Raw genomic sequence first — 14,667 nt, 5'->3', positions numbered from 1 at the left:
GGTGGCTGCAGAGGTAGAATAGGCTAGCTGCCTCAAGCACACATCCATCCACACCCTGTGGGTACATAGTCAGGGTGACTAACCTGTAATTGCGCTGCCGCTGCCAATGCTACTGCAGATGAGACTTAGCAGGAGGCTATCTATGGGAACTATACATCAACCCCCTCAAGTCGTAGTATAATCATAGCCTGTCATTATGCTGCAGGGGACAGGAAAGAAAGTTGGAATTTCCAGAGATATTTTGAAAAATCTTTCAGAATTCTGAAGAGAGAGCTGTAATGTTCTAGAAAGTTTTCACACTCAAGATTTTTCTTTGAAATGTTCATGTTTGAAATTTGTTTGTCTTATTTTTTCACTCTATTAGGGTTCCTTCTTGTGAATTATTCTTTTAACATCATAAGTGCTTTAGCTTAAAAGGCTCCGTCTCGAAACAGGACTGATGAACATAGACTGTGTTTCAGTGTTTATAAGAGATTGTTCACTTAAAACTTGTATATCTGGTGTACCAATAATGCAGCTTGGATGGGATCATATTTAACTTCACCTTTCCCCCCCTCTAATTTAATAGGAAGACATCTACATGTATGGAGGCAAAATAGAAACAAATAATGGGAATGTCACTGATGAGCTGTGGATCTTCAGCATAAACAGTCAAACATGGAGTTCCAGAATTCCTGCAATACTTGTACATGGCCAACAGTATGCTGTGGAGGGTCACTCAGCACATATAGTAGATTTGAACAGCAGAGATGTTGTCATGATCATCATTTTTGGATACTCTGCAGTGTATGGCTACACAAGCAGTGTGCAAGAGTACTATATCAGTGAGTTCTTTTAAATACTTGCTTTTTGCCCTATATTAATGCTGTGTTTCTTGATTTTTAACTGATAACATACTTCTTAGATTTAGAAGAATAAAATATATTTAGCAAGCTCTGCTGCTGTTAAGTTTGGGATCCAAGTCTCTCTCTTTTTCTTTTTCTTTTAATTGTAAAATCAGTTTTTTTGAACTGGTGGAATTTGATTCCTTTATTGGAAATATTGGAGTAGACTAGGCTTGACCAGTCATGGGTGGGGTATTCAAAGTAATATAAAGGTAAGAATCCTCAATTTTACATATATTGAGGTAAGTGAACCAGAGCCAATGGGAGCCATGAGGCTCTATGGCTACAGACCCTTTAGGTAAACAAAGTGGTGTGGGCCCACTGGTGACCTACCCAAAGTGGGCTGTGGACCTTCTTTGGGAATGTCTACATTGCATTCCTCTTTTGAGAGAGGAATGCAGATACAGCTGAGTGAAATTGCAAATGAAGCGCAGATTTGAATTTCCCGGGCTTCATTTGCATAATCGCGTCCATCCACTTTTTCGAAAAACCCTATTTCAAAAAAAGAAATGCTGTCCAGATGTGGTTATTTAGAGAGAAAACCCTTCTTTCGAAATAACCCTTACTCCAGCGTTTTTTTTTTAAATAGAGTATTTTGAAAATTCAAATCCATGCTTCATTTGCAGTTTTGCTCAGCTGCATTTGTATTCCTATCTTGAAAGAGGAATGCAATGTAGATGTACCCTTTGAGAAACGTTGCTCTAGAATTTGACATTGTGCTGCTTTCATTGATGGGTGGATAAAGTGGTACTGAAATACATTTTATAATGGGGATACTGAGATGTAAACTATGTATTTGGGTATTATTACTACTTCAAGCCAGGGGCAGTAGCCCTAGTTCCAGCACTTACAAATGGATGCTATATTCTCCTCAGACACTGGCTCTTGGTGTTTTTAACAAACTCTTTTCCAACCACTTGACACACACTCATATTGAAATAAACAGGTCCAATATGAAATTGACCTGACTTTAGACCGTCTTGATTTAAATTCCCGGGGCATGTCTACACTAGGAAATTATTTTGAAATAACTCCCAAGATAATAATTTCAAAATAGCATGTCTATGCTACAGGGAAGCTTCCAAATTAGTCTGAGGCAGGCTACATTAATGTGGATGCTCTACCTTGACTTAGAGCCCCAGGAAGCACTGGGGAGTAGCTAGTTTGAATGGCTCTGGGAAATAGTTACAGTAGATTTCCAATAATCTGGCACCCTTGGGACCCAGGGGGTGCCAGATTATCGGATATGCCAGAGTAGCTGGAGGTACTCCGGCGGGGGGCTGTGATGGGTCTGCAGGGGCGTGGGGGCGGTGGGGAATGATGCAGCGAGGGGTGAACCCTCTGCCATTTTCCAGGGAGGCGGGGATAGCCCTGTGCAGCCACTGGCAACAGGCCAGCTTGGGCTGTTCCCTGCTCCCCGGCCAGCCACAGTGCGGGTTCTGGCAGACCCGTCACAGGGGTATAATCCCCTTTCCCTCTCCTCCCTTTCCCTTTCCTGGCCAATGAGCATGTGTCAGGCTCACAGGAGCTCCAATTGTCCGGCCGTCTGGAGCACTTCTGAGTTCCAGTTGGTGCTGGACTATCAGGAGTGCTGCACCACTGGATGCCAGACAATTGGAGTTTTACTGTATTCTGAAATAGCTGCTACTATTTTGAAATATCTATGTCAGAATTAGTGTTGTTCCTCATGTAAAGCAAGAGTTATTACTCTGAAATAACCAGCCCTTTATTTCGAAATAGTGGGCGTGGTAGTATGGGTGCTCTGCTTGTTATTTCAAAATAAGGGGAGTTATTTTGAAATAAGTTGCTAGTATAGACCAGGGATTAGTTACCCAATTTCTATCTCTCTTCATCTTTCTGTAAATTGTAGTAATCAGATATGGGATTCTGGTATGCATATCTCTTTAAGTACAAAGGCCCTGACTTCTCTAGGCTTTGGATCAGGAATCATGTGGAAGTCTAGTTAACTGACTTTAGCATGTGCTTTTTAACTGATATTATTTGGGGACTCCCTTGGCTTCTTTCTGTATTGTGCAGCTGTTTATCATAAATCAGGTTAATATGAAGTTAGTATGTACTTTTGCACTTTCTTTGAAAAATACACTATTCCTCCTGCTTGAGTGCCCTCCTTCCAGTCAGGGGCATACATAATGTAGGGTCAAGTAGGGGCATCTCCTCCCAGCAATCGACTGGGAAACAAAACTTCTCTAGCCCCAGGGCCACAGCGAGGAGAGCAAGCTCCTCTGGGGATATGGTGGTGGCAAAGAATGTGCCTTTCCATAAACAATCAAATATCAATTCCTGCACACACCCATGCTTAGGATAAACTACAATTAGTTATATCTGAGAAAAAAATATTTTCTTTTCAAATAGAATAAATTGTGTGTTTAAGAATCTTGACATGTTGTGTACTCAAATTTTCATGGTGTGAGTGTGTGGGAATATCTTTGCTCTCGAGGTGATGTGATTGCCTTTGGGCTCACTGCAGGAGCGAAGGAGCTTCCTTTTGCCCTTCCTTGCTGTTCTTAGAGTTATAGCTTTTTGGGAGCCTATAAATCTCAGAAGGGGAGTCTTGTGTGGATGGTTTTACTAACTTGCACCATAAAGCTTTTCTGGGCTAGTCCACGGGGAAATTTATTTTGCCTTAGGTTAGTGATACCTCATAAATTTCTTAGAATCTCAATGTGAGTCTCAAGGTGAATATAATGTTGTTGTTTTGCTTTAGCAGATGTTTTAAAAAGCTCTTTCTATCTAAAGAAATTTCTTAAGTATTTTGGAATCATTTAAAAAGGACAGATTTGTCTGGTTGATAAGAGATTGCTTTTTTTTTTTTTTTTTTTTAAAGAATGAAGTGATTCTTCAAAAAAGCCAAGTTTAGCAAACTCAAGGGAACTGGTAGGTAAGGCCCTCTTGGGAGGGAAAATCTATGCGTTGAAGGAGTTCAGGACAGCTGACGATACTAAAGAGACATCTGCAAATCATCCCGTTTCTAAGAAAAGATGGGAAGGATAGTAAAAAGCCATTACGGCTCTAGTAGGAACTTCTTAATGACTTGAAAATCAAAAAGGAATCCTACAAAAAGTGTAAACATGGGCAAATTGCTAAGAAAAAGTGCAAAAAAACCAAAACAAAACAAAAAACAAAAAAAAACACTAACAAGCATGTACAGAGAAAAATCAGGCTAAGGCACAAAATGAGTTATACCTAGCAAAGGACTGAAAAACAAAAGGGAGAGGTCTTTAAATACCTTAGGAACAAGAGAATGACAAGGGAAAGTAGTATAGGTCCTCTGGTTTAGAAGGAAAGATAATAATTGATGACACAAGGATGCTGAGGCATTTAAAAACTATTTTCCTTGAGTCTTCGCTGAAAAGGTTAATTCTGACTAGATACTCAACACAGTTAATATTGAAGGTGTAAAATGCCATTTAATTGGTTAACTGGTTAAACATATTGTTTAACCAGTTAACGGACTAAAGGGGAGAAAGGGAGGTGTGTTCCAGCCCAGCTGGAGCGGCCTACCCCCGCCCACCATTGGGCTGGTACAGCTCTCTTCCTCCCTCCTTCCCTTCCATGGGGCTGGAGCAATTGCCTGCCTCCAGCATGTGGGGAGCTACTCCAGCCCCCACGATTAACTTTAACCAGTAAGTCTCAGTGGTTAAAGGTGAGGCTTATCAATTAACCGATTAAACCTGCACATCCCTAGTTAATATTAACAACTGTGGGAGAAACCAGATGTAAGAATATTTAGAAAAATTAGAAGTACTTCAAGTCTGCAGTCTTAAAAGTTAAGTACATTAGTAGTACTCAAATTGACGGGTACCTCAAGAACTAGCTGAAACAATGTTGTAATCATTAGCAGTTAACTTTGGGAACTTCTGGAGGAAGATGAGACGCCAACAGACCAGAGAAGGGCAAACATATTATCTGTGTTTAAAAAAAGTAATGACCCAGGGAATTGAAGTTAGACTGACTGGTATAGCACACCCGAAGAAGTACTGGAACAAATTATTAAACAGTGCAGGGATAGTGGTGAGCACCTTGAGGATATTAGGGTGATAGATAAAAGTTAGCATGATTTGTCACAATTGGTTGAAAGACCATTCTGAAAGAATAGCTATCAATGGCTCACTGTCAATCTGGAAGGGGTGAATTTAATGGATAATGGAGTAAAGCAGTAGTCTCAAACCTTTTTAAGTGTGAGATTGCTTTTTGAATTTAAATGCAATCCAGGATTTACTTCAAACCCAAACACCCTTGCTTGCCTCCTTCCTGCCCCTTCTCCAAGGCCTCATCCTTTCTCACTCCATCCTTCCTTCTCCATTCCCACTTACTTTAATCAGGCTGGGAGTAGGGGTTTGGGTATAAGAGGGCTTCAGGACTAGGGCCGGGGTTCGGAATGCGGGCTCCAGCTGGGCACTACTTACCACAGGTGACTTTTGCCTGGTGGTGCAGTGTGGCTAAGGCAGGCTCACCCCTATCCTGGCCCTGCAGCACTCCCAAAAGCCGCCAGCAAACTCTCTCAATCCCTAACCCTGTCTGCTGTGGGGAGATGTGGTTCAGGGTGTAGAGAGGGGCACCCTGACATCAGCACCCCCTGTTTTTCTTCCTGGGCCCTGCACAGCAAGCAGGAGGCTCCCAGGGATGAGGTGCCCCCTCCATGGCAGATGGCAGGAGCAGCACGGCACAGCTGAGAGGGGCAGATGAAGTACAAGCATTTAATAGCCTCCCAGCCAAACCTGTCAGGATCACCTATCAAAGGTTCAAAGATCTACCAGTAGATCCCAATATACTGGTTGGTGATCACTGGAGTAAAGAGTATACTTAAAATATTTTCATATGACATCAAACTGGAAGGGTTTGCTAGCACTTTGAATAATAGGTTTAGAATTCAAAATGAGCTTGACAAATTAGAAAATTAGTCTGAAGCTGGCAAGATGAAATTCAATAAAGGCAAATTCCAAGTACTTCACTTACGAAAGACAAATCTATTGTACAACTACAAAATGGAGAAAAACTGGCTAAGAGGTAGCACTGCTACCTAGGACTTACAAAGAGGTAGCACTAGGACCTAGGACTTACAAATTGAATATGAGTCGTCAATGTGATACAGTTGCAAAATAGGCTAGTATGTTTTTGAGGTGTATTAATGGGAGTAATGTATAGAACACAGAGGACGGAAGTAATTGTCCTTGTCTACTTGGTACTGTATCCAGTTCTGGACACCATACTTTAGGAAAGATGTGGGCATCAGTCCTCGGTTCCTTCTCTACTGCCTCAGCCCCACATAATACACTAGTGTCGCTTCCTTGATGTACTTGACCCTTTCTCTTTCCTTCTGTGAAGTCAGTTTAGTTTAGTTTTGTTGTTCTCATAGTTAATTATTTTAGGTGAAAGATCTGCTTTCCTCTCTATTTCCCCCCTGCTAGTTTGTTGTCTCCTTCGCTACGTCTACACTGCACCTCTCTTGCGCAAAAGCCTATGCAAATGAAGCACAGATTAGCATATAGCCGCACTTCATTTGCATAATTAATTAGGGACTGTTTTTGTGCCCACAAAACAGATATTGTGGATTAATGCCCACAAAACAGATATCAGACAAGATCACAAAGAGAAAACAGTTTCTTGCCATTTTAACCAGAAAGGACACTCTCTCAATGACTTAACCACCTGCATTCTGCTACAAAGACCTTTTACATCTGCACTTGAAAGGGAATCCTCTGAACTGTCATTCATGTTAAAATTCGACACTTTCCAAAAAGGACTCAAGAAACATTTGAACCATCTCACCCATTACCAAGATAGTTTCCCCAATTATCACCTCTAATACCATTAACTCACAAACATCCCACTCTCCCTACCTCTAATATCATCAATTCACAGACACTTACCTTCCTTCCTCCCCCCCTGCATCCCCCTCCTGTTCTGCAATGTGATTTGTCCTTTTCATATTTGTTCATTTTTTTTAATTGTATCCTTTGGTATATATGGTTGTGACTACTTTCTTCCACTATTTGATCTGAGGAAGTGGGTCTGGCCCACGAAAGCTCATCATCTAATAAACCATCTTGTTAGTCTTTAAAGTGCTACATAGTCCTGCATTTTGCTTCAACTACCCCAGACTAACACGGCTACATTTCTGTCACTGTTGAGTAAGAGACTCTCCTGTCTTCACAAAATGCTCCCTTTTTGTAGCTCTTAAATCCACTGCTAGGAAGAATAGGGATATAAAGCTCAGACCATTCCTTACTTTGAGTCAGGCTGGGGACCCTCACCCTTCTGTACTAGGAAATGTAAGTGATTAGTTGACTACCAAATAAGCCTAGGCTTAGTGCGTACATGAGTCACTACTCGACTAGTTGCTGTCCTACCCCCCCCCCCCATCTTCTGTGTATATATCAGAGGCACCAAGAGGGAGGGAACAGGAGCCAGTTCAGGGTGGAGCCAGCTTAAAAGCCGGTTTCCTCCAGCATTGTCATGGGGTGGGGCATGAGAGGCAGAGGCACAGCAGGGGAAACGGCATGAGCGGGGAACGAAGTGGTCCCTGCTTGTGCTGGGTCCTGACTATTGCACCTCTTCTTTTGAAATGTGCAAGAGCCATCCATGGCCCCTATACTTTTCAAAGGTAGAGGCGCAGCAATCAGGACTCTGTGCAAGTGGGGACTGCTTTGGTCCCACTCACGTGGGTTCCCCACTGCGCCTCTTCCTTTGAAATGTAGAAGAGCCGTGAGTGGCTCTTCTACATTTCAAAGGAAGAGGCACAGCAGAATAGCAAGCCTCCCTTATTGACTAATTGAGTAGTCAATGGAAATTCCATCAACTACTTGATTAGCTGATTAATCAAAATTTAACATCTCTATTCTGTACATCTGTCCCCAGATGGACCCAGCAGCCCATGTACCTTGGGATATGCTTCCCCCAAGAAGAATAAACCTTTGGAAAACTCTGGGAATACTTCTGAAAAGAGACCGGATGCTTAGATAAATGATCCAACACCAGAAAACACCATGAGTCTGGTCTCCAAGGGTCTTATGGAGGGCCAAGACCCTTCCTTTGGTACCAGTTGGCCTGCGATGGTGGGTCTGGGGTGGGAAAGACTTTGTATGAAATGCTTCTCTGAGGGCAGAGGGGTGTAGCACTGGGACATGCCCACTTCAGTCCCAGCAGTCAGGGGCAGACCCTGCTTCCCAGAAGCTGGCATGCTGAGAGTGGGGCCAGTGCTGACCGAGGGGCCTGAGTTGCTGGACAGGAACTGGTGTGTTGAGCAGATGTTGGAAAGCCCTGTCTCGGACCAGTTGCCCAGTCCTAGCCAGTGGCTGCTACCCACTGGACCCTGAGCACATTCCTTCATCCCACCTCCCCACCCCCAGAGTACCCAAGTTGGGCGCTGCAAGCCAGCCACCACTTTTGGGGAGAGCCTTGCATGACTCTGTCTGCATCTGATCCATTATCTACAAAAATGCTTAAATAGCATTTTCTGGGGCCTATTATGTGACAGGCAAGTGAAGAGGGATGGGCGAAGAAGGATTTTCAGAATATCTACTCTTTTTATGGAAAAACTTAAAAAACAACAAATAGTCTAGTAGCACCTTAAAGACTAACAAAACATGTAGATGGTAGTGTGAGCTTTTGTGGGCACACCTATGCTTCTACATTTTTTTTTCTCGCTCCTTTTTTTAGTAGTCCTTCATATACAACTTTAAATGCCTGACTCCTACCTTCCAAAACTGTGTTTTTGTATTTTCTTTACTGCTTGCTTCTTGCAACATTGCTGGACTACCCTATCTTTTTGCCATGAAATTCACTTCCTGTGATTTGTCCACAGGCCTTTTGTGCATTTTCTGTAATATGTTTGGATATTTTGGTATCATCATAGTTGGTTGGTTATTGTCCAGGTGCTGTAGTTCTTCATCCTTAAATCTGACTGATTTTCTTACGGGCAACCTTCCACCATTTTATTCTTTGTTCCACAGCTTGTCTTTTGCCATCCCCAGCCTTTTCAACCAGAAATCTATTACAAGCAATCTGTGTTTGCAGTCTGCTCTCTTTGGATCACTTTACAGTCTCTTAGGTTTTTTAGATCTGTTCCTTTTGACAGGACATAATTATCAATTATAATTGATCCTGTCATAATTGATCCAGTTGGCACCACTCCTCATTTACAAAGTTTATATTGGTAACAATCGAGTCAAAAGGATCTGGCTAATACACTCCCTTTATCTCTGGTTTTAAACCTCATTCTCTATGACAGTCATCGTATCCCTCACTGTGTTCTTCTAAATGTCCATTTAGATCTGCTTCAATAATTAAGTACTTAGCTTGTGGTATTTCTTGTATCACTTGTCCAGCACTGTCTGTAATACTGCCTCTTACTCAGTCATACAACCAGTCTACAGCATATAACTTCATATAACATTAAATGTATGCTGTCTGCTCAGTGCTGTTCTAGCTAGTCACTGTTCCTTTCAATGTCTATCTGCTATCCTATTCTTTAATATTTCTGCTATGATTGTTCTTACTTCATTCCTCCTCACTATTGAATTATGATACTTATTTTGTAACCCTCCCTGATATTTGTAAATTTCAATCCCTTCCATTTTGCCTCTTACATACAATGCACATTCTTCTTCTCTTCCAAGTCTCAACTACTTCTTTTGATTTCACAGTCATTGTTCTCACATGTAGGGGATCCAAATGTAATTCTTGGGTTTGCCCAAGAGTTATGTAGCCTTTTCCCATAGTCATCAGTTGAAATGGTCATGAGTTTCTTCTGGAGGTTGCCCTAGCCCTTGAACTGAAATACTCCCTGAAGTCAAAGACACATTGAAGCATTTGTGATTAGCACAGTTGTTACAAACTGACTGGCTAGACCTGATGTTCTTGGTTTAAAATCTGAGTCCCTTTTCCTAGATGGAGTGCCTACCCTGGCTTATGAACCTCATCTGCCTGGAGCAGTCTGGTTATAAAACACCCCAACTTTCAGTTAAGAACACCTCTGCCATGAAAAGTTGTAGGAGTTTAACTGATAGAGACTATATATTATGCTGGCTGCATGAAGTATTTTCTGGGGATTGAAAGCTTGTCCTCAAACCACCTCAATCAGGACAATTCATCATGAATTAGGGATAAAAAGAATTTGAACTGTAAATGTGAAGGATTATGAGTGAGACTTTTTTGGGGGTTAATATGACATGGAAAGTGGATTTGAACATGACTTTGCTTTTACGTTGTGTTTTTATATTTGCTATTAATGGACTTAATTTTGAGAGTTTCAGCAGCTGAACTGTTCAGAAACATTGTCAATTAAATAACTAATAAGCAAAGGGTGGGTGCAAATTCAGATGGATTGGCGTTAGCTTAATAGTCTCTCTTAATTAGCTTCTGAAGCCTAATTGTCCATTTATATCTAGCGTGCTTCATAAAAAGTTATTGTGTCTGTTGACCTATAAATATATTCTGTCCATTCTGCATTGTGGTCCTGTAACAAAAATACCAAGTAATATTTTATGATCTACGTTCTAGAACAGTAATCAAGCAAACAGTTTTTGCATTTTTTTAAAAAAATGAGTTGAAACATGCAGTAATGTGATTAAATTCAGTACAACAATATGAATATTAAACTAATCCACCTGACTTTGGTTGTATTTTATTACTGTCATATAAAAATATTTTTTGATGAATAGGTATTTGGTGATAATTTTTATCACAGCACAGTTTCACAAACTATGTTGTTCAAATCTTTGTATGCATGTGTGTGTATAAATTTATATTTATAATATGTATAATAATTTAGTGGTGGCTGGTAATCTGAAATGATCAGTGAAAAATAACATTTGCCAGGTTGTAGGTGTGAGGCTATATTTTTCTAAGGAAAAGGTTTTTAAACTGTCAGTTTTCTAAAACAAGGTAACAGACACACTATCAATAAGTCCTTATAAATATCTATCAAGGAGTTCTTCCAAATTGGGAAAGAGCCAAAGGACAATTTTGGTAAAATGTACTTAATCTGAAATAATGGTTATTATAATTATTCTGAAAATGAAACTGATACGACATATATTCATGTTTCCACAGTTGTTTTCACCATCTAGTTATTGCCAGATTTTATTTGAGTTTATTATATTACTATCATATATTACTTTACAGTTTAAACCACATTGACCTGAATATGCAAGTATAATAAACATTGTTAGAATGTTGGAATAAATATTACCTTCTTGTTTTTTAAAAATCCTGTCAGTTTGAATATTCAAAGTTGACTAATTTTTAAAAAAAATCTTTTGATAGAACACTGCTTGGACATCAATTCATCTAAGTGCAAAAGTATGTACTTCAGTTTAAGCATGTGCAGAAGTTCTATTGATTTCAGCAGGATAATTTATTCTTGAAGTTAAATTATGTGCTTAAATTATTTACTGAGTATGGATGGATTTACTCACAATCTTAAAGTACATACTAACGTACCTGACAGAATTGATAGCTTAAATAAAGTACATAGAATTATGTGTATTCCTTTGTTGCCCTGCCGATATTTATAAGGTCTTATTAAAAAATAATATGTAGAGCAACAGCAGTAAGCATATTCAGTCTTTTGTTCTTTTTCCATTTTGTGCACATGCCTGCATGCTATCTCTTTAGTTTCAGTTTTCCTGTTGATACTGATAAACGTAGACTTGAAGAGCCAGGGAAAAAACATACTTGTGACCTTCCCTTGAAGGGTGAAATGAATGTGGTCATCAAGTTAGTATATGAGACAGGAAGCTCAATTGGCCATCAACAAAGCACTGGAAATGGTTTTACACAGAACAGAGCCAAATCCGCAGAATAAACAAATTGGGGGATTTTTTTGTTGTTGTCCACTTCTTTCAGTTTTAATAATTGTATGAATTGCTTATAAATATAGTGTCTAATTCTGTTCGGTTCACATTAGTCAGAAATGTGATATACAGATGCATGGAATTTCTTTAAATATAAATTGTAGTTTTATCTGATTGTTATAAAGCATATTTAACCAAAAGATAACATTTAAGATTTTCATTGGGTGAAGTAAGTAATGACAATAAGATTGTGTAAAATGTTGAGTAAAAGTAGAAGAATATGTAGAATTGTTTGTAATTATCATACAGAAGTATGGCCAATTGACCTTGGTAATTCTGCTCATATGAATGTAGAGGAATTAAATCTTAGATAAATGCTTATTTTGAGTTGTGATCCAGTAGTGATCAGTAAATGGTTGGTTACTGTTTATTGCTGTAAACTCTCCACCTAAACTTGTGTCTGAACAACAGTTAATCTTAGGTGCAGCTACTATTTACAAACTGTAGTAACAAAACAAACAAAACATTATATGGTGCCAGATTTATTACTGTGTGCATTTGCGTGTATTGTAAACTGATGAAGGGCAATGAAAATTACTTTTACTTTGTGTAAGTTATTTATTTCAGTTGGGAAAGAATGAGCCTAATCTTCAGATTATGACATTATAAAAATTAAATATCTGTCTAAATATCCTTTCTTGCTTGTATTATAGAGTTTAAATGTTTTATAATGACATAAGGGTGTTTTTAACATGAGCCAAGGCCATTTAAAAACTTGAAAAATATGCATAATGTATCAAACACTTAATTGCTTAAAGATGTAAATTGTTAATCCCTGATTTCACAATTGATCTCAATGGGACTTTCTCGTGCGAAGTAAGCACTTCTTCCAGAATTAGTTCCTTGCAAGATTGGAGTATTTTATGTCTCGTATATATTTCTTTCAGGGTCAAATTCATGGCTTGTGCCAGAAACAAAAGGAGCAATTGTACAAGGAGGATATGGCCATACTAGCGTCTATGATGAAATGACAAAATCAATTTATGTTCATGGTGGATACAAAGCATTACCTGGAAATAAATATGGACTGGTGGATGACCTTTACAGATATGAAGTTAATACAAGGACGTGGTAAGTAGAATTGAGAGTATGGTAAACTAAGATCAAAATAACATAAGATGGTTACATAAAATAACATGAAATTGAGTTAAACATACTACCGTAGACTTCCGATAATCCGGCACCCTTGAGACCCAGGTGGTGCCGGATTATCAGAAATGCTGGACTATCAGGAGGTACTCTGGCAGGGGCGGGTCTCGTCGGAGGGCAAGCGGGGGAGGGGGCTAGGGTGTGCCAAACCCTCCCTCCTGCTGCAGGGAGGCAGAGCCTGCGAGCGGTGGAAGAGGAGAGGCGGTGACAGGCAGGCAGCTGCATTCAGGACGTTCTCGTCAGTTACACTCACTCCAGCTGGATCCACAGCCGACACGCAGTTAATGTAATTTTCCTCTCTACTGCCGGGGGGGGGGCAGGGGAAGGTAGGGGTCGGTGGGGGAGGGGGAGGGGGAGGAGGAGGGGGCAAGGATGTGCCAAAGAAGCCGCATTCAGGACGTTCTGGTCAGTTACAGTCACTCCGGCTGGATCCACAGCCGACACGCAGTTAATGTGGATCCAGCAGGAGTGACTGTAACTGACCAGAACGTCCTGAATGCGGCTGCTTTGGCACACCCTCGCCCCCTCCTCCTCCCCCTCCCCCTCCCCCTCCCCCTTTCCCACCGACCCCTACCTTCCCCTGCTCCCCCCCCTCCCCCCGGTAGTAGAGAGGAAAATTACATTAACTGCGTGTCGGCTGTGGATCCAGCCAGAGTGACTGTAACTGACCAGAACGTCCTGAATGCGGCTGCTTTGGCACAACCTCGCCCCCTCTTCCTCTCCCTCTCCCTCTCCCACCAACCCCTACCTTCCCCTGTCCCCCCCCCTCCCAGCAGTAGAGAGGAAAGTTACATTAATTGCGTGTCGGCTGTGGATCCAGCCGCAGTTAATCAATTACTCTAACAACTTGAAGCAGCTGCCGGAGCACTTCCGGGTTGCAGTTGGTGCCAGACTATCAGGCGTACCGGACCACTGGATGCCGGACCACCGGAGTTTTACTGTATAATGAGACATTTACAGTATTTTCTTTATTCATGTTTATTATTTAGTTGGAATAACATAAACAACAACAAATAGTCTTGCAGCATCTTAGAGGCTAACAAAACATGTAGATGGTATAATGAACTTTTGTGGGCACAACCCACTTCTTCAAATTAATGGACTTCTTAAAAATCCTGTTTTTAAATAAATAGAGGATGGAGAAAGGAAAACAAAAAAGAAGAAAAGGGGAAAGTAATGGTAAATTAGAGTGTCCATGCTGCATGAAGCTGATAGAGAAGGTACTAACTGTTCTCCCACTAACTGGTCAGTGAAGAGGGAGAAACAGTAACAGGAAACTTGGAAATGGCAGAGATGCTCAATGACTTCTTTGTTTCGGTCTTTACCGAGAAGTCTGTAGGAATGCCTAATATAGTGAATGCTAGTGGAAAGGGGGTAATTTTAGAAGGTAAAATTAAAAAAAGAACAAGTTAAAAATCGCCTAGAAAAGTTAGATGCCTGCAAGTCACCAGGGCCTGATGAAGTGCATCCTAGAATACTCAAGGAGCTGATAGAGGACATATCTGAGCCTCTAGCTATCATCTTTGGAAAATCATGGGAGACAGGAGAGATTCCACAGGACTGGAAAAGGGCAAATATAGTGCCCATCTATAAAAAGGGAAATATGAACAACCCAGGAAACTACAGACCAGTTAGTTTAACTTCTGTGCCAGGGAAGACAATGGAGCAAGTAATTAAGGAAATCATCTGTGAACACTTGGAAAGTGGCAAGATGATAGGGAACGGCCAGCATGGATTTATAAAGAACAAATCGTGTC

The 14,667-nt window shown here is 40.7% G+C and overlaps 1 protein-coding gene across 11 annotated transcripts in view; it reads left to right on the top strand.

Annotated features, from left to right (window-relative positions):
- Nucleotides 1-14,667, top strand: part of ATRNL1 (attractin like 1) — a 1,022,331-nt gene that overhangs the window by 140,526 nt on the left and 867,138 nt on the right. For all 11 annotated transcript variants that reach the window (XR_012905693.1, XR_012905692.1, XM_075935407.1 and 8 more), the window contains 2 exons: nucleotides 569-824; nucleotides 12,649-12,832. Coding sequence is in view for 9 of the 11 variants with exons in the window: in XM_075935407.1 (XP_075791522.1) it covers nucleotides 569-824; nucleotides 12,649-12,832 (440 nt within the window). In the remaining 2 variants the exon portion in view is untranslated. The remainder of the gene's footprint in view (nucleotides 1-568; nucleotides 825-12,648; nucleotides 12,833-14,667) is intronic.

This window comes from Pelodiscus sinensis, chromosome 8 (assembly GCF_049634645.1).
Source record: "Pelodiscus sinensis isolate JC-2024 chromosome 8, ASM4963464v1, whole genome shotgun sequence".
Taxonomy (NCBI): Eukaryota; Metazoa; Chordata; order Testudines; family Trionychidae; genus Pelodiscus; species Pelodiscus sinensis.
Note: the sequence above shows the minus strand (reverse complement) of the source record. Positions and strands in the feature narration are given on the sequence as shown.